At 37.6% G+C, this 24,922-nt stretch overlaps 1 protein-coding gene across 4 annotated transcripts in view; it reads right to left on the reverse strand.

The window, feature by feature from the left end:
• Nucleotides 1-19,435, reverse strand: part of LOC121411849 (protein Wnt-5b-like) — a 38,612-nt gene extending 19,177 nt beyond the window's left edge. Inside the window, exons 1-3 of one of the 4 annotated variants that reach the window (XM_041604720.1) lie at nt 19,060-19,435; nt 7,866-8,347; nt 1,962-2,230 (exon numbers count right to left, since the gene is read on the reverse strand). In XM_041604720.1, the coding sequence (XP_041460654.1) occupies nt 1,962-2,230; nt 7,866-8,092 (496 nt within the window). In that variant the 5' untranslated portion in view covers nt 8,093-8,347; nt 19,060-19,435. The other 3 variants (XM_041604723.1, XM_041604724.1, XM_041604721.1) reach the window with 3 other exon arrangements.
• Between the last annotated feature and the right edge of the window lie 5,487 nt (nt 19,436-24,922).

A 24,922-nucleotide genomic window follows, 5' to 3' on the forward strand; every position in this document is an offset into this window, starting at 1 on the left:
AATGTCGATCTCTCATTCCTCACAATCGGCACTCGATATGCAGCTGCTGCTGCTGCTGAAAACATGTCCGATCTCAAACATGAACATGAGTTCAACACAAGGACACACCAGTATGTTCAAGATTGTCGGGTTGTGATAGTGGTTCTGTTGTTTGCAACAAATAAAGTCAATCCTCTTCAGAAACCAATCACCTTTCCATGCAACCAGGGATGCAACCGACCGATGCACCACGTTGAGAAGCATTAAAAGGGGCCAGTGGATATGACATCATTCTGCATACCAGGAAAGGGCAATAACGTAGAAACTTAGATCGTGGTGTGAAATATTTCTTCATAAATGACACAAGACCAAAATGAAAGATAAATATATCCTCTTACAACGATCACCCCCTCCCTTAAACCCGAGCTTCTTGACTGTTTTCATGACCGAGACCGTATGTTTGTTCTAAATAAAATGAATATAAATCATCGTTACACTTCTTTTGGTCACCTCTACGGCATGTCTTGCTCTTCTATGCGTGGATACATATTCGACCTTTGACTGTAATAAAAATATGTAAAGTTATGATATAAGTTAGCAATGAGTGTTTTAAAGTGTCAACTCCAATAATGCGCTTTCTGCACTATAACATCTATTGAAATAATTAGGTATATACTGAAGTTGAACTTCTTCTGCCTGCCAAGATGTCGAAATGTGTACGATTTACATCCCAGTGACATTGACAACATAAGCCATATTAATAAAATCCCATGGACATAATGGATGTCAAATTAACTTCTGTATTTGAATGTAAATGTTGGTGGTGGTAGGAGGGGGGGGGGGCAAATAACAAGATTATGTCAGGTGTGACCCCGCCCCTCACTAACTCATTTGCATATTATCATAAAGAGAATGTCAAACTTCTTCCGCTTGTGTAATGCCTTGAAGAGTGTCATTAACAATGACACGCTGTGACATTTTATTAATGTAAATGTAAACATTTTTGCCGAATATCATAGAGCTCACAATAAGATTGTATAAGTAACCGATTCCTTTCATGTTTTAAGAATCAATCTCAGGTTAATTCTTCTAAGAACTGTTAATAGTCCTGCAGAGTACATGACTTTGATCATCCTTATAAGATCGAGAATTAAACGTTTCAAAAATATTTTCCAAAATGTAAATCAATATAAAAATTTGCCCTACCTTTAATATCGGACGATAGCGCGTAATAAAGAAAACCTCTATACCAGAAACAAGGTTTGGCACTGGACTGGCACCCTAAATTTTAATGGCGTTTTAATAATGTTTACTCGTGATCAAAATCAGGGAAGGTCTGAAATTCATGGCCATGTTTTCTAGGACGAAATGTATACTTTTCAGATAAATTTGTTTGAGGAGTGAGTTCATAAAATTGCGAAAAGTCAGGCTGTTCAGGCTGCATACGATGTATGTACAATCACGGTTGAGATATGGCCATGGTGGTAACATACTTAAATCTTGAAAGCCTGCTCAAGCATCGGGTCACGGTAACACACATTAACCATGAAAGCTTAAGCCTTAAGGATTCAAACTTTAAGCATGTGAAATAGGACTTAGGCTGGCACGCATCAATTGAAGCTTAGGTCTATGTTATTCCAAATGTATTCTAGAAAACAAGATGATGATAAGCAAGTTAGGCTGAATTTGTGAATTTGTAAGCCCCAGAGTAGAATCAAATATATGTTCAAAAGAAAAAAATAATGATGAAAAAAAGAATTTTGAAGATTTGCACATATATGGCTAAATTATGTAGTCCTTGTACAAGTAATTTCAGCAAAGACGTCATTACTCATGGTAAGTCACCCTATATTGTAAAAAGGGTAGCTCCGGTACTCTTTACTCGACAGAACGATAAGAAGACTGTAAAGTACTGCACATCCCAAATCAACTTTCACCCAATCGTTGTCAACATATCAGTCGTATCAGTTCAAAATACTCACAAATGCTGAGGACTTTCCCGAAGACGTTGCGACTGTCCACCGTGCTGCAGTTCCACCTTCGGTTGGTGAACTGGTTCTGACACTCATCGATGCTCATCTTGGCCCCCTCACCGATGGGCGCCATGTGGTCCTGGTAGAGCTGACATAGCTTCTGCTGTCCCGGTGACAGACCAAGTAACTCACTGCACAGGGGTTGTGTACCAAGGATGAAGAGCTCGGGGTTCCGGAAGGCATCGAACTGCTGGACCCTGGTGTCAAGTCCTAGATTTCTGTAATCAGGGAAACGAAACATTATAAAAGATAAAATGAGACGGATATTTAGATGTTGGGATAGATACCAAGAACTGTATTTCTGTATCAAACTTTTTAATATTTTCATCATTATTTCTTCAAAGCGTGATCATTTTACGTGCAAAGTTCGTCAATAGCGAAAGCGAAATTGTGATCTGATGCACTGGTGTAAATCCAAGCGGAGACCGTTCAGGGAAGGGGGGGGGGGACTGCAATGTTTCTTCCCCCACTTGAATAGTATGACGTCACGGATTTACACACATGATCTGATGTTCTTAACTAATTTAGACAACCTTGAAATGCACATACTGCTTACAATAATACTTGTTGTTTAGAGGTTTGCTTGTTTCTATATTTAGCCTATATTCGTATTGGATTATGAAATAGGATACTAAAAAAAAACTAATGTAAAGAATTTGGAACCATAAGGGTATTCTAATTCCTCTCTGATCTTTTGGCGGTCTTCTTCTGATCGTTGTTATGTCGGGGTATGCAAGGAAAGGGCCATGGTATTAAGCTAACATAAGATTAGATGCCATTCAACAACAGCTATTGTTTGTCTTAGTTTGTGCTTTGGAACAAGGGACAATTATTATCAAACATGTCGAGTGATCAGCACTTACAATAAAGAAAATAAAATTATCGATCGGAAAAGATGAAATCTTCAGGAAAAGAAATCGTACTTTCTCGTCAAGTTTGTGAGATTCTGGCGTCTATAGATCTTAGGAAAGCTTCTATTTACAGGTCGTACTTTTCTTTATATTCATTAAAAATGGTTGATTAGTCTGGACGCTAAAATGGTAGGTTAATACTGTTGTCGTGTTCTATATTTAAGTAAACTGCCTTTGTTCTTTGGGGATCTCCTAGGCAACCGAATTACGTATTTGAAAACTTTAAAGGGTTCTGGGAAACCGGACAACTTTGGGTTTTATGGCATCGACGAAATATCCCTTTCACGGATCAGCATACGTGACATAATCTGCTTTTAGGCAATACGTCCGAGGGAAGCGTATGAAAACGTCCACATGGATTGGCTTTGATAGTACATTAGGATTTAGAAAGCGTTCTATAAATATCGCAGATCTTGCTTCGCGCCATCAAAACATTTCGGGAAAGGCGAAAGGGAACAAACAAATCACATAACAATGGCGCTTTTAAATATACATATACTACAGTAACAGTTTAATGACTCAATTGACTATTTGCTACATAATTATTAAAATGCGTTTGGTGCTATTAATTATCGGGACTACATCATTTTTTTCTTTAGGAAGGAGGGGACGGTCAATCGGTTTTCCCATAGTTTGTTCAATTATCACTGGTGTGCAAGACATTTCATAGCAAGTTTGCACAATGGACAACTTAATACCCAAAATGGTCCGGGGGATTTAATTCCGCTAGAAATTGACTTTTAGAATTCTTGTAATTGAGTTCTTTTTATCACCGGTGGAGTGGATTAGAAATTACAGCCATGTGTAGTGAATCTAATAGACTGGACATGGTATTTTAGTATTTAGTCCGGAGTTTGGACGAAGGTTAATAAAATAGAGGAGCCGTTATTTTCACGGAGACAATGATGCGCTGAAGATCTGGGATCGATACTTGACTACCGGCGTGAGTCAAAAGCGGATTTATTCCGACTCTTTGAAGGTATTTCGGTCTAATACGAGAACAAAGCACATAATGTGCCGCTAGTCAGAATTTGATTAAAAGTCTTTCGGAGGCGATTTCGTTGAGCTACCATGAATAAGAGGTATCGCTTGTCGCCCCATTGATGTGTCATTCCGACACTCCTTTCAACTTATTTTCACGATACTTCTTGGTGCAATTCACTGTAGTGTGATGGACGTACGATTAAAATCCAGCCATCCGTCACGCCAGTCGAGGGGCGCTTAAAGGCAGGGTGCAGCATTTGTAAATGTCAAGAACATCAGCTTCATAATTTTTTTCCATCAACATCATGAAAATGATCTAGGCCTACTCCCATTCTTCAATTTGACATGTGTCGATAAAAATTATGATAAGATAACCACAGAACTTGACAAAAGTTGATAAAACATAACCTGTCATCAGTATATAAAAATCGCCATCTTCGCTCAAGATTGATTGCTGCAGTACAATTTCGATCTATCAAGGATTACCCGAAAAAAAAATTATCGGCATGTTAATAATTTCAATTGCACGAACGATTTCATCTTGATCAAAATGGACTACATTTTCCCAGATATCCCATTATCTCAAGAGGCGGATCCCTTTCATTTCTAGATGTACTTCAAAATGTTCATTATTGATTGTAAAGCTTTGATTCACAATTCGAAGCAAGAACACTGTTGGGTTGGAAACAACAATCTTTACACTTCTTGTAAGACAAGAGGCATGAAATGCTACATTTTATTCCATGCGTCGTCACATAGAACCTTTCAGATAAAAATTGATCAAATATTCAGATAATTATTATTATAGTAATGATAATAGTAATAATTATAATATTTTAATAATATCATGCTTCAAAATTTTTTCGGTACGTGCAGTGTTTTTTTTTCATTTGTTGATGCATCGGCCTATTCATGATTATTTCATCCTGGAAATACCCTGACAGATTATTAACTCAAAGAATTCCATAAATCATTTGTGTGCTCATAGATAAATCATAGATAAATGCATATCTTAGCATGAAATTGTAAAAGTAAACCATTCTGTTGTGACGCGCGTCTTTTGTAAAAGAATTAAGAAAACCAATGCAGCGATCAATACTGGCATGTTCCTATCTTCTTTGAGGAAGGATAGGCTTCCGAACATGTTCGATCCGTTGTTGAAGAATGCCGCATTAGACCGTTAAACACACAACACTTGTTGTCAAGAGGGCGTTCAGCAAGAGTAATTGATCTAATTAAACATATACCAAGATCTTTTTTTGAGCCTGAAGAGCGAGAAGAATAGGAGCAGGTTGAGCTGAGGTTAAAGATGGCGACTTGGGTTGATAGCAGATACAGAACGGAAAGGAAACAATGCAAGGACACTACGACATGGTAGAGGTTTGGTAGTGATGCCCATTCGGAAAACAATGGACTGGGTGAAAATATTGGTTACGGCCTATCAAGCTGTAGTCGCCGGATTGTGAGAGATTACTTTCTCTCTCTCTTTCTTTCAACTATCATTTTCTTTCTTCATCGTCACCCTCATAAGGTCGAGATGACGAAAACGGATTTATGCATTACTTTGAAATAAAATTAGTGACTTAAGAATCAATTTCCATTATCACTAATTGTTTTTTTTTTATTTTGATATGAAAGGCTATGTATTTCGTTGCGAGCAATATTTGTATTTCCACTTTCAATTAGTAAATTATTTGTTTTTTGTTTCTTTACATTCGACACACATGCTTATACACATTTCCATTAGGGCCTATCGTGCTTTCATGATTTATACAGTCTGGATTTATACCGGTTACCCACTTGTATATTTCCGCACACAACCTTTCCGTCTGTGCCTTTTCCATCCTACCATATTACTTTCCAACTTTCGGCGCCAATCACGCATGGTAACCGGCAAGATGATGGCAGTTACATTGGTAATGTCGTAGGCGTGAATTGAAATTTCAGCGTGTCTACCGGACCACACTGCGTTCCATTACATTAATTGCACTTTCACCCCAAGTCTGACTCACAGAAAATAATGAAAAAGTAGAACTTCATCCGATAACAAATTTAAAAGGAGGCTACATACTTGCAAAGAGTGTAATGACGAAAAATTTCTTCGTATAAAAGGTCAAATAAGTTCAGCTCGAAATCTTTCATTCGTTGCACTTCTTTCGCGAACATTTAACCGGGTCATTAAGCTAAATGACGATTGTTATATATTTAGAGTAAATTGTTTATCATTAGAGGGCTACATAGAGAGAGTTAGTATAATCGGCCCCAGTGGAACGGTAGGACCGAGCCTTCCGACCTTCCTCTGCGTTGTGCCTCATTACGAGACCTTGTCCTCAATAAGAACCCAATTTTCACGGCTCTTTTAAGAGTGTCACTCAACTAGCTGATATCAATGGTAATGGGTTCTCGCAACATTTGAATGTAATATGATTTAAAGTAGGTGCCATTTATGTAGATCAAAAGGCAAGTTATCTCATTATATGAACAGGCCTAATAGTGATATAGCAATGTTCCTTCCGCCCAATTACGCAATGGCGCCAATAGTTGGACCCCACTGATAATGTTTCTTCATCTCACTAAGATCATGTTGTCTTTTGTAGATTTCATATCAAGTTGCATGAAAACCTACTCTGATCGCTATTGCTGACTTACAATTTTAGTGCAGATTTTTTTTGTATATGAATTGAACAGTTTATTCCCTCTTTCGGCCATCAAGCAACGAATATAATTGGCCGATATATGCTCGTAAAACATGACGAAAATCATGAAAATTCAAGAGGCTTGGTGCATGTTCCAATCTCGAACAATCTGTTACTCTTCTTTTTGCTTGGTCATTTTCGTTGTTTAAAGTAACAATTTGGTTCTCACTTTGTCCCATGGCATGTTAATGGGATTTCGAATAGTAATCACTTTAAATAGAAACAATAATAATTTCGACATGAAATATTTTTTTTTTAAATTTTGATTACTAATACGATTTTTTCTTAGTTTTTTTCAAATATCCACAGTATATACATTTAAAAAAACATGTCAGACATATTCTCTGCATAAACCTCCCAATACCCTGTTTACTGTTTGACTGTCACGCTTATGACTCTTTGCTCAATGTATACACAGGTCTATTTAGTCCTATATATTTTTCCCGTGTGACTTCTGTTGCTGTATAATTGAATAATTATTCATCACCAATACTTTAAGTTGCTTTTTCACAAATATATTTGCTAGTAGATACCTGTATGTACTTTTCTCGCACTAAAATCCTTGGAGAAACTTATGAATTCACATTTCTTTCGTTTTAGGTAAGTTTTGTATCATCACCGTTCCTATCATAGACACCATCACCCTGAGAAAACCGAAATGTCCAACAAAATATTTTTAGTGAGGATGTACTTGTCGAGAAGAAGCATTTTCGGTCACAGCGTTCCCGAGTAGCAATGTGTTGTTATTGTCGATATAAATGGAATTTATCGGGCGTGCAAGGAAGAATGGTCCATGGGTTATAACAATGTATTTCTATACCTTGGGTCCCCTTCGTATTAATATCTCAACAGAACGATGTTAATCCTGAGAGCATTAATAAGATGAGGTGCTATTAAGACCCCCAATCTGTCTTGTCCGCAGTTATCATGTCAAAATGCATTAGTGATACGTTTCTATTGATAAACATATATAATCACTACAAATTGAGCCGTACCGATGCACCTCATACGTATAATCACTTTTATGGATTCAGTAAACTACTCTCAAATCAGACATTATCATAATGACTTCAAACATAAAAGCTTCAACTGGACAAAGAAAGAAACGTGTGGGGTGGGAAGCCAAAAGGGCAGAAGACAAGTATTTACACCGAGGGAGAACAAAAATAAGACTAAAGAGTGAAGGATACTCATTTTTTTTTCAGGAAAGGACGAGACAGAAATAAATGAGTAATATAGAAGGGATTGAAATGCGGACTTACATCCATGTTGTATCTTGTGCTCTCGTAAAAGAAGGTGATAAAATTCCAACAAAAGTCCAGAGTAAGATTAAGGCGTTTGATAATATCGTCATAGACGGTCTTCGAAGGAGAGAAGAGAATTGTCGGGTTATCCGCCACGATGGCTGCGATCTCCGATTCGTCATCGTGTTCTTGCAAGGGCTGGCAGACAAAGGGCGACTCGATAAGGAGTTCGTATACGCTTCCATTTTAGTTTTTGAATTAGAAATACCAACTGCTAAAGCTCATGGACTCGAATCGCCTTCCTCATCACGCTAATGCCAGGAATTGACAAACCACTTCTAGGGATTGCTGTCTCTCTAGTTAAAATACGTGGTTTCTTTAAAACAGGTCCTTTGTCAAAGGAGCTAACTTCCGAGCACATATCCTGGAATCGGTAGTCTATCGTCGATCACTACATCGCCTGCTCTATCTATTTCTTCGAGCTCGGTCCTTCCTTGTTTCTGAAAATGAGAGAAAAAAGAGGAAAATATAAATGCTGGAATGTAATGCAATATTAAAGTATAGAACATTTTGAAATACGCATGCATCTCCAAGCATCGAGTCAAGCCATACTACCTTGGGTCTACCAGAGTGACAGGACAGAGATACACACCTTTTATCATGGTATGCGGGAGGAAAAGTAATCCACTAAGTCTTTCCAAGATAGAAACTATCAACATGCGTCAAAAGGATGACGTAGAATTGTCCCGCATGAAATTTGATGATGGAGATCAATAGCGAAATGTTTTGACAAAGCCTGCTGAAATCTTGTGAAACTTGACAAAAAAATTGCCACCTTGGGCTCCTAGTGGTGGGTATCTTTCGAAAACACACCGAGATGAATATATACGAGAGGAGGAGAGAGTGAGCCGATGGAGGGAAGGTCCGGGGGATGCTTGTTCGTCAGCCGCCAGTTAGACAAATGATTTACCTGTGTGAACGAAATATTGGGTGCACTCCTCACTCGCAGCTAGCTAACCCTTCACTGATCAGTTTTAAAGAGAAACCAAGAAAGAGTCTGATCGCGATCTCTCATTGGCTCGTATACCAACACAACACAGCCCGTTTCGCTACACCTCCCGCGGACTTTGATACTGTTCATTTGGCATGCAACGAGCGTGCCCGAAACGAGCCTGCTAAATCCCACCAAACCCTAACATATTCACATCTTAACTTTTACCTAATGAGGGAATGGAGAGAAATCCAATTCCAGTACATATAAAAAACAAAAGCAGGTTGAATCAATGAATTTAAAAGCATATTCATATCTACATCAAGCATACTTAGACAGAAATCCATTACACATATATTATTACAAAGATGATCATGATCATGACGATATCCATCAGGGTAATTATGCGAAATGATTTGTACTTGCACGAAAATTTACAGGAATATGGATAGGTGTCTCGTATTTGTTTCCCGGCATGGCACACAATAAATTTGTGAAAAATAACATAACTTCATACTTTATATTATTGACCTGATACATGCGATATGGATGAGATCTGCCCTTGCCGTAGACAATTTTAAATGAATTTCTTTTCTATGTTGATGCCTCAATAAATTTGACTTGAAACTTATCGTCAACTTGATTGTGTGACCTGAGATCTTTGCCACATATTTGGTAGTCATTAAAGGGAAAAATGTTGGGCAACATTGTGTCCACACAACAAATGGGTTAAAACTTAATCCAGTTCTGGGAAGTTTTAAACCAATGTGTGCTTTGGGTAAAAACTACACAATATTGGTTGAAAACTATCCAGAGTTGGATAAATTTTTGACCAATTGTTGTGTGGACAGTATGTGGCCCGACATTTTAAGAGTGTATATCAAGGGAACGTGATTTTATTGGATAGTTGGTATCTTACAGATGCATTTCATCCTCTAAGTCAGCCTATATACAGTATAGCATGCTCAATTGTCATTTTGGGCCTCAAATATAAGCACAGGATGCTTTTACAGAGGTCCTGGCTAATTCTTATGTATTTGTTTATTTTGTAACATCTTGATTGTTTTAATTTGCCAAATAAATTGAATTGAATTGAATTTAATATAAAAATAAATATCAAAATTCCATTCACAATGCATGATACATTATATAGTAGTCTGAAAATCAAAGAGTACTCCCTGCTGAAATCAAACCCCTTCGACTTATCTAAAGAATATCCTTTTGAAAGGTCTATATATTTATCACATTCTCAGTGATGAATGGTTATTTTCAAAATGTGACATAATAATAATAATCATGTGAAAATGAGGTGGGGTCGCAATTACGTTTTGCACGTAGACCTACTACATAACTTGCATGTTTCACGGTAGCAAACAGTCGCAGATCACCATTAACATCTAGATTCACAAAGAAAGCGCCACGGCAACTTATCCAATTGTTCGAAATCAAGAATGGATTGGGATATCCATCATTAATTACCGTCCAATACGCTTTTAAAATCGGCATCCCCTTTGGGGATGGTCGTCGGGAAGAGTTTTAAGGGGCATTCTGCAAGGGATAATCGCGATATAAAGTTCCAATTAATCACCGGATTGTAGCGGATCTTCATACCTCTAGATAGAGCCATGCAGGACACAAAAGAAAGCACCTCCAGTTTCTTTGATTGGCGAAGCTTTCCCGCTGATCCCCTGTTACCATTGAGATGCGTTCTGAATGTACAACTTTGAGCAGTGGGAGGACATAATGCCGACATTGTGCTCAAGGAGACGACAATGAACCTGAGACTTCATGAAAGACAAAGACTATACAATGTTGCTTTTCATCGGTTCATGTTGCATCTCTATATAGAGCATTGTCCTATTGTCAGTGAGTCAGATGTGTAATAACAAAAACTCTATCACATGTATTGAAGTAAACATGTACCATACACGTAGGAACATTTTTTTACACTTCAAACTAAGTCGCTGAGTTTCTGTTTAAAAGATACATACACATTGTTCACCATGGACGTTGCCTTATGTGTATCAACTTTCATAATAATGCTGTCATGCAATTAAGATGTCAATATTATTTGGGGGTAACCGTGCCTTTTTATCAATGTATATTCTGCTGATGTTGATGACCTATATTCATATTGTAAAAAAATGTATTACTGTATCTGTCTCACATTTTTCATGCTTTGTTTATCATTTATCATTGAGTTTTGCTGTATTTATTTCTTTCGTGAGATTTTGATTTTCATCTGTGGAAGTTTTGTATGATTCAGCACATGGTGCGAATCGATTTTGAAATAATAAAGTATAATTAACGATTTCCTAAGGTGCACTCTAAAAAATCTAAACGATTTACTGAAAATAATGTGTGAATATATACTTTAACAGAGGGGCAGTAGACAGAAATTGTATTGAAAATGAATAACCCTTTTGTCAAAATGGATAAAAAGTTTAGTCGACCCCCAAAACATACATTTTTAGACCAAAAATCTGGTCATGGTTTTGTATCATTGTCGATCACTCATATTAATATGTTATTATATTTATGACATGGATCTCGCGTCTTGTGAAGAACAGTTAACATCATTATTAGACTTGACTTATTTCTCTGTAACCAACGCCGAACCCATTCTTGAATTCTGTCTTTCCCCTCTGTCATAGCGGTATCGTGGTCTCGGGTGAAACTGAGTCACATTGACAAACTGTCAATGTCATGTTGACTTCCAAAGTCAGTCAACCCGATGCAACCGGACAAAATATGAAATTGTGATAGTGTTGTCCAATATGGTTAGTTGGTAGTGAAGCTCGGAGGGGTTTATACTTGGACTCCAAGCGTTAACCACCGTTTGACATTTAGAAGGGAGATCTTCGCCTGAAGCGTTGACGAAAGCCCTTTAACATTCAATTAGGCAATTTATGAGAAACCGTCACGTCAAAAATAGAATTGGGAGAAGTTGAATTTGACGCAAACCGTGAACTCTCTAAAAACATGAAAAATAAAACTACTGGAAGCGAAGCAGGAGTGGGGTAAAATAAGAAGCTGAAAGAAAATCTACACGAAGGGAAGTTGGGGAAAAACAGAAGAGTATTTGGCAATCCCATGGGGGACCGAACTCATGGTTTCGAGCTCTTTCTTGAAAATTAACAATGGTAGAAGTTTGGGCGAATACCTTTCTACAAAGCCAGCAACACTGGGAATATTTATTGAGAGGAAAAGGCTAATCTACCTGTGTAGAATAGCTCGCATAGTTGTTACCCGTTTGGTTCGGTCCGAAATCGAACACGTCCAACTATTATGAGTTTTATCGCCTAAAAAGTGTTATTCCAATATGAATGGTAACAAAACGAAAGTCTATTTTCAAGCAAAACATTAGTTATTGTACGCCGGTCAAATTTCAAAGAGGTATTGAATTTGACTGACCAGAAATTAAAATTGTTGGCATACCTCTTGGGTCGATGGCAAAACTGGACGGAAGTTTGAGAAATGACCAATGACCACCGGCTCTTGGTGCCCTACTTATCTAACTTGAGGAATCGTAATTTCCAATTCGATATACTCAAACTATCATAACGTTTCCCTCTTTTCTCTCTTAATTTGATCACACAATTGGCTTTCTTACATACGTCATGACATGGGCTGCATAACCGTAACGAAGAAAAGTTAAAGAACACGGTTTCTGGATTAAATATAATTGTTTTCGCAAGCAAACATGAAATCTTTATCATATTTGATGAGGTTTATCTAATCTCACCATCATCAAAACAACACATTAGCCTGAAATATACCTAGAATACGTGTTACATATATCTCTTAGAGCTGTAATGGTTGATCAACCATGCATTTTAATAGCGCTATCCACGAATTAAGGTGCAAAAAGGAAATATGCCTATTCCGTCTTTTCGATGCTTTCACGCATGCATAATAATCATACTCACTTTTTGCGTATATTATTGCGTTTACGATGATAAAATCTCAAATTGGTCACCATCCTATACAGGTGCGTATACCATCACAAAATTGCGTTTATCATCCCAACATATACATGCTCATGCAAGTGATGACATTTAAAATTTCTGTCATACCAGATGTTGACTTTCCGTTTCTTTTCTTCGTTCTTAAAATGATCTTTAAGCTTTTCCGTAACTTCAAACCCTTGGTACCTTTTGCCTGGTGTTCATTCTTTCCACATTTACGCTCATCCATGTCATCACTCACTTGGGTGATATAGGGTAGATATTCCCGTTTACAATGTTGGCCTAACATGTTGTTGAATTTTTCAATCAGCCAAGTCACAACAAATTTGATTTTTCATGATTCTAACCAACCATTTTGCCCCCATCACCCCCTCTTCCACCGTAATAAATTCACCCCGATCAAATGACCCAGTTCACATACCCTATCGACAATCGATCTTTTGGTGGTGTTTATACTCTCCCTTATGTAATATGACGAGGGGACGATGTGAACCTTGGGTCTCAGATACTCCATTGACGGGCTGGGCTCGGCAGTGTAACCCATCCCGTTCTGCTGATGGTTGTGGGTGATTCGGTTACATGTAAAGCGCGGGTGAACGACCCGCCAACCCGAGCCAGCCAGAGATGCGGACTCTGACCATGGGCAAAGGGGGACTTCTTTTTTTCAAAGAGCCGGAGAGAAAATTGTGGAAAGGTGAAGCCAGCTTGGAGGTATGACATGACGTTGAGAGGGGAAAAAAGGTCTGGGTATTCATTCTCAATTTCGCAAAATTTCACCTTCCAAGGCCGACCATTCCAGAAATATAGGGAGAGAGATAGCAGCACCCCTTATGTCGTGGCAAATTCTAAAAAAAAAAAATCAAGATCAGAGCCACTAGAACGAAGAAGATGGGCACCAATCTATATAGGCCTATCCCAAACCTTTCAACGAGAGAGAAAGAGAGGAAGTTAGAGGGAATGAATATATTTGAATAAAAAAGAATGAATCAAAGCAATAAAACAAGATTAAAAAGCAAACATACGGTTCTCACCACTATTATCCATTCCCGCAAAGGTAAAGTTTTCATTGGCGAACGATGAGGGCACTGTCAATTTGTATATATTGTTCCAGAAGTCATGGACCCTTTAAACTTATACGTTTGTCCAATGACATCATTGAGATAAAGCCCTTAACTAAAATAGAATTCCCCCCTCTCTCTCACCCTACATTTCCATTTCTCTTTATATCTCAACCTCGTCATCTCTCCCCTCTCTTTTCTTTCTTGGTATATTACCCCTAATACCAAATACACACATTTACACCATGTTTACACTAATGAACATTGTATACAATGCTGTGCCATAAAAGAGGGTCTGTATGTCGTGTTCGAGAGGGTCTATTATGGTGTGTTCTTGGGAGGACCCCTGGTAAATCAACATCCAAGCATTGGCTGGAAAGTTTGCCCACTGCATCTCTCGCGTCAATGTAAAATGGTCGATTCGATCCCAATGGGTATACCCACGTTGAACATTGGTTTGACTTTTCAATTACAAGAAGTCAAATGGTTGCTCGAGATTAAAGGGTTGGAGAGTAAGAATGGCCTGGGCCCCGTATTACAAAGAGTTTGTTTGTTTGTATTTATTTCCATATAAAACAAAATATATACATGATCAAATTACAAAAAGAAAAAGAAAATCGTGAAATAAAATATGGAGGATTGCCCATTTCAGCAGTATTAACATAATACCGCTGTTCTTCCATCGGGCTCTTTAGTAGCAATCAACCACAGGTATGGAAAGCAGCAATGTCAACATCTAAAATACATGTTTTTTTTTTCAAAATATTTTCTAGATAAATTATGATGTACATGTACATGCATTCAAACATTCGTTGTTTTCTTGACAATTCAGTATGTTTCCATGTTTTCAAATGACATTGTGCTAATTTCCCAAAGAAAAAACATGACATTGATAGATTTCCATATACTGTACTTGAGGTTGATCGGATCAATTGTAACACTTTTAACCCTATCTAGGCCGGGAGGGGGGGGGGCCTCGGAGCCCCCCCCCCTCGACGAGTCACGCGATATTTTCGCCGCGCAAAATTTTCTGACCGCGCTGCTCGCTGACTTTTTACTTTCAAATCTTGCGCAACTTTTGAGACCAATTTTGCGACACCGGGTATACGCGGTTCCGAAGTTACGCAACGTTATGTAAGTGCATGTCAGACTAAAAATTGCTCAAAAAAGTGATTTCGTGTACAAAGTCAATGTAAATTGTGTTTTCAACCCAAAATCATAAATGTATGATTATTTTTAGTTTTGCAGGCCTAAATGTATGTATTTTATGCTGTTATTGATCATAGAAGAGTCCCCAATGAATTTCATTGAAAAAAACAATGAAAAACAAAAGGTCCAAAAAACAAAGAAATGCATAAGAAATTTCAAAAACAATATAATACATGAGAAATCGATATGATATCACAATTTTTTCATGTATACTTGTTAAGAACATCACAAAGAGTTTTTATGCCAAAAATTAGAACATTTCGAGCTTATTTATGGAGTTAGAGGAAAAGTTTATGATTTTGCATACTAATTACGTATAAATTAGCATAATTACGTTATAATGATTCGCGTGAAATTAATTACTATACAGTTTTGTAGATTATATCCAAGACAACCTGCGTGCCCATTTTCCGCGCAATCGCCCGGTCGACAGCCGAGATCTCAAGGGGGGCTGGGAGGCTCCCCCCCCCCCCGGCTGGCCATATGAACTCTCAAAATTACCTCGGCCTAGATAGGGTTAGGAAGGGGCCCGGGTGGGTGTTTCATAAAGCTGTTCGTAAGTTAAGAGCGACTTTAAGAACGACTGGTGATCCCTTCTTGCGGTGAGATGTATATTGAATTGGCGATGGTTTAGCGCATAACGCATAAGAAAGGATCACCAGTCGTTCTTAAAGTCGCTCTTAACTTACGAACAGCTTTATGAAACGGCCCCCAGGTCTTTATCTCTGTATGCTACCAGGATGAATGAAATGATTATTTTTTTTCATTTCGGGGGGGGGGGGACATTAATACACGGTGCAATAAACATAATCATGCGTTAAATGCTACGCAGATTAGAATTTACTCGAGTCTTTTTTTTCGCCATGATCATGATCATAATAATAGATCCTGTGATTGCAATTATAAGCAAAATCTTTGTAAAATGAGATAACTTACTAGGCAAAAGAAAGCAAGGTTGAAAAAAAAAAGGGAATGTAAAACGTTTTAAGAGCATCTCCATATGGGGTAATAAATGGGATATAACATTGTGTTTTGGGGGATCATGACTCTGATTCAGAACGACCAATGATGTCCACTGTAATCAAAGTCCACTAAAACTTAAATGAATCCGTCCATCAATCTTTACGTCTGCAGTCAATATCGATATGACCAGGGATATCTCAATGATACAAATTTCGAGAAAGTCATGTGACCGGCATACCACAATTAATGTAGTTAGAGGAACTACTAAATACCTACTAACCACTCCTTCCTACGTCTTACATACAAACTGTTGAATTCTTGCCGATTACCATGTCGACGACATTTAGGCCGTAATCGGGGCCGCGATCACATTACGGATGTCACCAGAAGACAGGCTGTGGGAAGCCATCATCCCTCATCATCCTTCGACGTCGTGACAGGATGGTATTCGGATTCGAACTGATGTTCAGAGTATTATATCTGTCGTGAGCACTAGCTGGGCCAGCACATGGGAGTCAGCTCACGATGATGACAGGAGGGCATGAGACGAGAGAATGTTATTAGAACAGAGTTGGTAGGAGTGGAAAATTTGCATCGGGGTATGTACAAGTGAAGGGATACACATAAATTGCAGGATTGGAGGGATAAGGTGAATTCGTCCTTATTAATATGCAGGAAATTTACACAATCCGATAGTCAGAAATCCATCACGATACGTATATATATTATATAAATCGTCACATTATAACTGCCCGTGAGTTTTTTTTTTAATGTGGTGGACTTGGAGGGGGTATTCATCAAGAAGCCACAAGCTCGTTGTAAGGACATCTAATAATAATAATGATAATATTCCGCATTTATATAGCGCTTAATACATCGGAACGATGTCTCTAAGCGTTTTCAGACATTATTATCCCGGTCATCGGATCCTTGCATGCCTGCATACAATGTATGCACCCTTCTCCACTCCCTGGGGAGCATTCTAACAAGAGTTCCAAGACTCAATTGCTAGGCATACTACATTTAGGCTTTCACATCCTACCGGGTACCCATTTAACACCTGGGTCGAGAGTGGCAAAGTGTGGATTAACGCCTTGCCAAAGGACGGTAGGCCAGGTTGGGATTCGAACACACGACCCTCTGATTACAAGGCAAGAGTCAGAACGCCGTGGTTAGGAAAACTTACGATGGTTAGGAGAACACAAAAGATTGTGATTAGAAGATTTTGTAGAAAGATATTGTAGAATGACGCATTTGCAAGCTTTGATCTTTAAGTATACATTAATTACATATATTTTTCAATTGTCCGTTTTTTTTAATTTGTTATTTAAGTGCGCCCATCTCCTACGGCGACACCCCTGTCCTGTAAGTACAGAATCCGTAGGTGGGATGGGTGAAGAGAGATGCTCTACGCAGCGTGAAGACGAGTGGGCAGAGACGTTAAAAGACATGATCGAGAGGTTGATCAAATAATGACCTAAACCAACACTGAACAACATCAAGGCAGGAGTTGTCGCCGATACGGAAAAACAGTTTGTCCGACATAGCATCACATTCTTATACAGTAATGCACCAAGATGGATTAATGAAAATGGGTGTGTCTCATGATGAAAACAGATCGTTATTCAGAACGCAACTATTACCATACCCGAAAGACTGCTATTCATAAAACACAAGGGGTCACTAAGAGGGCACTACAGAAAATAACCCAACAACTTACAAATGGGTAAAGAGGAAAGTATGACACATCTACGAATGTTTATATGTCACATTTTGAATAATAATCTCTCTTCAGGCCTACAACCAATCCATGGTCATACAGTAGTAGAGCAGGTTTGAAACCTTTATCCATTTACCTGACATGTAGGTCGCACTTTACAACAACTTTCTTTTTTAAAAGCGTATTCATCTCTCTCCCTCCCTTTCATTTTTTTAAAATCAGAAAACAGAAATTATATATTTCAACTGATAGTATCTGTCAGAAATCTAGATAAATGTTTTTAATCCCATCCTTTATTGTGTATAAAAAATTATTCGAGCTAATCCGACAATGGAAGAACCATGAAAATGCGGTAATACTTTGTTGGGAAATGTTCAACAGATGGACGTAAAAAGATGTCCAAGGATGCGGATCGTGTACGTTTTTTCACAGACACAAAGGAATTAATGAAAATACCGAAAGAGATTAAATAATTACATGACCGATTTCTCATACCCCCTTTTTTTTCTCTCTCTCTGAAAAAAAACACACAAGTCATGACCTTTCGAGGATACTTTGATTGGGTAATGTTCGACAGATGGAGGTAAAAAGATGACCAAGGATGTGGATCATGTACGTTATTCACAGACACAAAGGGATTAATGAAAATACCGAAAGAGATTAAATGTTTACATTGCCAATTTCTATTCCCCCCCTTCTCTCTCTAAACACACACACAAGTCATGACCTTTCTAGGATACTTTGATCGAGTAATGTTCGACAGATGGAGATAAAAAAAAGAAGATGTCCAAGGACGTGGATCGTGCGTATTTTTCACAGACGCAAAGGAATTAATGAAAATACCGAAAGAGATCAAATAATTACATGACCAATTTCTCATACCCCCTCCCTTTCTATGAATAAGAACACACAAGTCATGACCTTTCGAGGATACTTTGATTGGGAAATGTTCGACAGACGGAGATAAAAAGATGTCCAAGGATGTGGATCGCGTACGTTATTCACAGATACAAAGGGATTAATGAAAACACCGAAAGAGATTAAATAATTACATTACCAATTTCTCATCCTCCCTCCCTAGCTCTATGAATAAGAACACACAGATGACCTTTCTAGGACACTTTGATTGAGAAATGTTCGGCAGATGGAGATAAAAAGCTGTCCAAGGATGTGGATCGTGTGCATTTTCCCAGACGCAAAGGGATTAATGAAAATACCGAATGAGATTAAATAATTACATGGCCGATCTCTCTCTCTCTCTATCGCTCTAGCTCTGCATCAGAAAGGAATAATCTATACTCACCTGAAAGAGAAGTCAGTCTGAGAAATGTAAGAATAGATGAGAATGATGACGCGGTAATCCGTTAATATCTCGACATAATTATGAGTAATATGATTAATCGTGCTCTAGATCCAAAGTTTGATTATCCAAGTCCTACTTCTTCTTGTTCTTGTCTGACCCGAATAGGAATATCCTGGAATCAATGTTGATTTCCCCGCCGATAAATGGCGTCCGTGCTGGAAATGCTGGGAAGGGGATCGAGGGGGGCGGCCTCTTGACTTACCGAATGAAATTCCTCGTCTCAATGCATGTGGCGATGGCAGCACGTATACATGAATGTCCAGACCAGGTCCTTGCTTTTTATGACCGGTCTGTCCTTTCACCCAGGGCTAAGAACTCCCCCCTCAACCTATCAGATCTCGGCGGCTCACCACCAAGATAAATTAGGGGTCTAGAGTGACACCTTTTGTTATGAAGAAGAATAGGCAGGAGAAGCGCATTTTTCTTATACTACTACATCCATTGTGCGCCAACACAAACGAGTCACCGCTGTACAATTCATTTAATCTCATAATCGGTTACGGTTGCTCAAACTCTATTGATTCCACGTCTCATGTTGTTCTTTGAGAGCTCTGCCCCAATGTTTCGGGATGGGTCAGATAGCCAACATCTATCTATACATGGACAATAGGTAGGCATTGATGTACACAAATTCAGCATTCATTATGTATGTTATGGGGGGGGGGGGGAGTTCGCGGGGGGTCATCCCAACATATGTAATTAATGAACGAAGAATATTGTCGTCAGTGCCTGTTCATCAATTGATTTCGTATACATACTTTTAATTATATGAAACGATTAATTATCATACTCCTTTTATACATTATGACCATTCTGCTAAGTGCACGAATATGCCATAAAATTTACAGGTATATATTATTTTACAAATCATTTTCTCTGTTTTTGTTTTAAGTGCTTCAAGGTCTCATTCATTTGTTTATTAATTTTTAATCAAATGTTAATTTATTTTCATTCAGTTTTTATTCATTTATTTAATTATTTATCTATTGATTCATTCATTCGTTTATTTCATCACTTCATTCATTCATTTCATCATTTTATATATTTTTGTATTTATTTGTTCATTTATTTATTTACTTACTTATTGATTATTTCATTCATTTACCAATTAATTAATCTACTCATTCGTTAATCCATTATTAACATTATTTACAAGGGCACATACACAACCAAAACCGCTATCTTTTGGAGGTCCTACATGCAGCACAAATGAAATAAAAACAAATCAATAATAAAAATACAAGTTAGCTAAAAAGACGTTCAAAGGTAATTTTCAAGTTGACTGTATAAATACCAACGAAAACCTCGATTCATTATTTCAAAAGTTATTTTCGTGAAATGTCTTCTCCGTCTTTGAGGTTCCATTAGCCTTATAAATAACAGGAGGGCTATTCGTTCGACTCAACCCATTCGAATTTTTGTTCAATTTGATATTTCTGATTGACAAAAGTGTATGTACCCAGGTGCTAAATGGGTACCCGGTGCGATTTTCAAGTCTATGTAGTATGCCTAGCAATTGAATTTTGGAACTCTTGTTGGAATGCTCCCCAGGGAGTGGAGGTGCATACATTGTATGTGGGCACGCAAGGATCCGATGACCGGGGTAATGATATATCTGTAAAGCGCTTAGAGACGTCGTTCCGATGTATTAAGTGCTATATAAATGCGGATTATTATTATTATATAATTGAAAATCTACCACTGATTCTAGAAATGGTAACTTCTGAACTTCGTTTGCCCGAATTGGGAAGATATAAAATGACTTTGGAACAACCTTTTTTTTACTGGCGGAAGAATTAGGGCTATTTTACTGTTTCAGTTGAAAAATTTTATCCCACCATAGTTATCTTCATAAATGGCGATTTATTTTTGAAATGAGCTGGCTACGATACCCTTCTCTGGTCAGATATGGAATGTCAGATATATATCCTATCCAATGGAAGTAAACATTTACCCTCTAATTTCACGTTTATTTTTTATGAATTTTCAAAAGTGCCATTACTAACACCACCAATTTAACACCGGTGTAAAATAACTGGTGTGGTCCTCTATGTACACCGGTTAACACCACAGTTTTTGCTGTACACAAATCTATGGGGAATGTTTTACGACACCTTGATCTGCAGGGCATGACTGAATGCTTGCATGAAAATAGAAGAGGGCAGTAGATCGAAATTTGCGGTAGAATGCCTTTATCGACTCTCGAACACAATAATTGAATTTCAAAGAAAACCTTCGCATTATACGGTAATCGAAACAGTCGTATAAATAGCAAATGTAATAAAAGTTCAATTCAAATCAAAGGAATTCGACAATTAATACAAGAACTGTTTGGAATTCCATGAAGCTGACACAATAGAAGAGTAATAGGAAAGTAAAAAGAAAGACAATGCGAGCAAGGGCTTTAAACGACTGATATCCCAACGCGATACGATTTAATCTTGAAACTTGATTAACAGGTTTAACAATAATGCATTAAATCAATATCTTCTATTCATTATTACTGTACCTACTTATTTTTATCCCACATTGAATGTATGGTACGCTCTGAAGAAGAAAATGTTCTTAGTTGTTCACATTAGGCCTATATGTACTTGTTTTGATGTTTTGATACTGTACACAGTAAAAAAAAACACAATGTGTAAGCCTGTCACTGTAATGACAGGTTGTTTAAACTGTTTTGTAATTGCTTAAACCTTTTAAACAACTTGTTTAAAAAGTTTAAACAGTTGTTTAGAAATTCTAAACATTTGCTTAAAAAGTTTAAACAGTGACGGGCTTAAACAACGTGCTTAAAATTTTAAACAGCGTTTTTACAGTGAAATTGAAATGGAGTGATTTGTTTGTTTGCTTGTTTGTTTTGTTCCATGAATTTAATTTCCCTTCTATTTTTCTATTGTTTTTTTATTTTGTTGGAGAATGGGAAGGTTCGAATTCAGTCTAACTTCTGAGAGCTTGTTTTACTTTCATTGCATTATGTATTTTGGGATTGAGAATGGCCAAGCTCTATCAGTTTACAAACCGAACACCCATCTCCATTAGCATACCTACGGGTGGGGGGGGGGCAGACTGCCCCCCTGACGAGTCACAACTGATCCCTGGCACGCTCCTTTGAACCTGAAGACCTTTTTTTTTGCTTGTCAATTTTTTTTCTGGTATGAAATCCTTTATTTTGTGGTTGACGACCTTTTTTTTAATTGTCAAATTTTTGGCGGACGAATTACCCCCCCCTGTGGAAAATCCTAGATACGCCACTGCCCATCCCTCTTTGGAAATATTCTCTTCCCCATCACGATCGACAAAATACTCTAGATTTGTCGGTTATCTGCGTAATTATCATGTATCCTATACCCAAATCTTCTGACTTATATTTCGTTCGCGTCACTGCAGGGAATATCAAAGGGATACAACTCCATAAAGTTTTCAAATTTAATTTCTTTACTTATGAAGTTCAGCAAGAGAGCGAAAAAAATTACTTATTTTATATTTTGTATTCTGCAGCTAAGAGCAGAGACAACCCCCCCCCCAAAAAAAAGGTCTCTTAAATAGGAATTTGGGAAATATTTTTGTTCAAAGCCGGCTGCTTACAGTGTTATATAGCTAAAATCGTAATTAAAAGTGGATCTGTCTCCTTTTGAAATCAAACTCTTCTTCAAAGTGAGCATGACCTTTATGTAGGTTGGAAGAATTTGCCAGGGCTTTTCTTTGAATCGGACGAGACAGGCAGACAAAACGAACATATTCCAAGTCGAAGAGCTTAACCTACATATCATATAACACTCACGAATGGTGGATTAAGAAAAGTCGGTTTCAAATCGGCGACCCATAGGAAGTGATTCCAGCTACAGAGGTAATCTCGATGATGTAGGATGAGGTTAATGGGAGGCGAAGATGGGAGGGTTGGGAGGAAAGACACTGCAAGAAATGAATGATTTGTATCCCGTATCCATAACACCATTTAATCCTGAAATATATGGTTTAATGTGTCTGAAAACGTAACATTTTGAACATCACATTTCCATATCTTAAAAATCGTCATGTACATTGTTTAACGTTGATGATGACTGAAATCCTTTTGGTAAAAATAATCTAGTGTATATTATTATATTGGGAAAACTGAGTTTAATAGATCAAGTCTCAATTTCCAACCTACACGTCTCTTAAATAATAGGTCAGTGGTTAATGACTACCTAAATAAGATCTGTTAAAAACGAACAAAAACAAGCAAAATAACTATTTCACATTCTTGATGACGTCAGATTTGGTCTTCGATCATAAAAATCAGGGTTGTTGATGAGATGCCATTGTCTTTTTTGTGCAAAAACACCCGTTTGATTTCAACCCGGAAAAATCAAAGATAACTCGATTATTTTAACCCATCAGATACACTGATACTGCCTTATTGTATACGAGCCACAACATGCATTCGTGGAAGAATTCGATCAATTTCTTGATCCGTCTCGAAACGATTTAAAAAATGATCAATCCATTTCACTGAGACTTTTAGAGACAGCGCCATCTATCGTAAGCTACGAAAAAGGTTCCCGCGCATTCACTTCACTCCACTGAACTCGACGACGGACGTATTGAGTGAGGTGTTTTGTCGAAATAAAAGAATGGGATTGGTTTTAGGGGGAACCATGGGACCCACGAGGGAAACTTGTGACGACAGCCTTGGCGTCAGGGGCCAAACCAGGGTATCCCCCCATTTTATTCGGGGGGGGGGGGGTCCTCAATAAAACAAGGGTATATAATCCAAATACAGTACACGACCAAACATTCATTTCTTCAATACTCTTCTTTCTCTCTTCTCCCTTTCTTGTTTATTTTTTAATGACTTTTATACACCTTTTCTTTCAATGTCTTAACATAAACCCGGTGGAGGCGGCCATCGCCCCTCTGTGGTGCCACCCACTTGCTCAGCGTGAAGTATCCATAGCGAAAGTTTTTATTATGTATGTGCCATGACATTGCCGAATGGAATAGGGAATGATCAATTCGTCTAAAAAAAAGAGTCATCCCTCCAAGTTGCGAACCAGAGAAAGTTATTTGAAAACAAAAATGAAAGGTTTTAAAAAATGGAAGAACAAATGAACTTTTGAGCTAGTATGTTTCATAATTCCCCGAGAAGAATGCTTGAGCTAACCTTGACATATGAATTTAGAAAAATCACAATGGAGCAATTACATGAATTTTAAAGTCAGATCTCTGAACCATGTTAACAGGAAGTATTCTTTGTATATTTTCTCATATATAATAAAAAGGTAACGATGAATAATGAGATATGATAAGTATAAAACAGAGATAATATACACTCATTTTAATTGTTTTAAATAATGATTTGTCTTTTCAATAAACGCGAATTTAATTTTGAATAAATAACATATATACTATATGTTCAGTGTGCATGGTTGCATTGTATGAGTCTGCACTTTGAAAAATTAAATATTTCCCCCCAAATATCAAAGTTACTAGTACGTAGACTTTTGTCAAGGCACAAAATTAATAACTATCCAATTTAATTTCAGAAAGCACGAAAGTTCTAACGTTCGGGTGAATTTCAGATTTATTTAATCACCATAAAGACATCGTTGATCATTATTTGATATGCCCATATACATATATGGACAGGCATTAATATAGTAAATTGCCCAAATCGAACCTTTGAATTATTCTAATTAATCATTTGCATTCTCTAATTTCGATGATTCGATCAGAATACCCGTGAAAAACCTTAGAAGGACCTTCCTTTCAAATAAATAGTCTAAAAATGACAACCCAAAACGCCGCCGATACGTCTCAT

This window comes from Lytechinus variegatus, chromosome 3, assembly GCF_018143015.1.
Source record: "Lytechinus variegatus isolate NC3 chromosome 3, Lvar_3.0, whole genome shotgun sequence".
NCBI classification, from domain to species: domain Eukaryota; kingdom Metazoa; phylum Echinodermata; class Echinoidea; order Temnopleuroida; family Toxopneustidae; genus Lytechinus; species Lytechinus variegatus.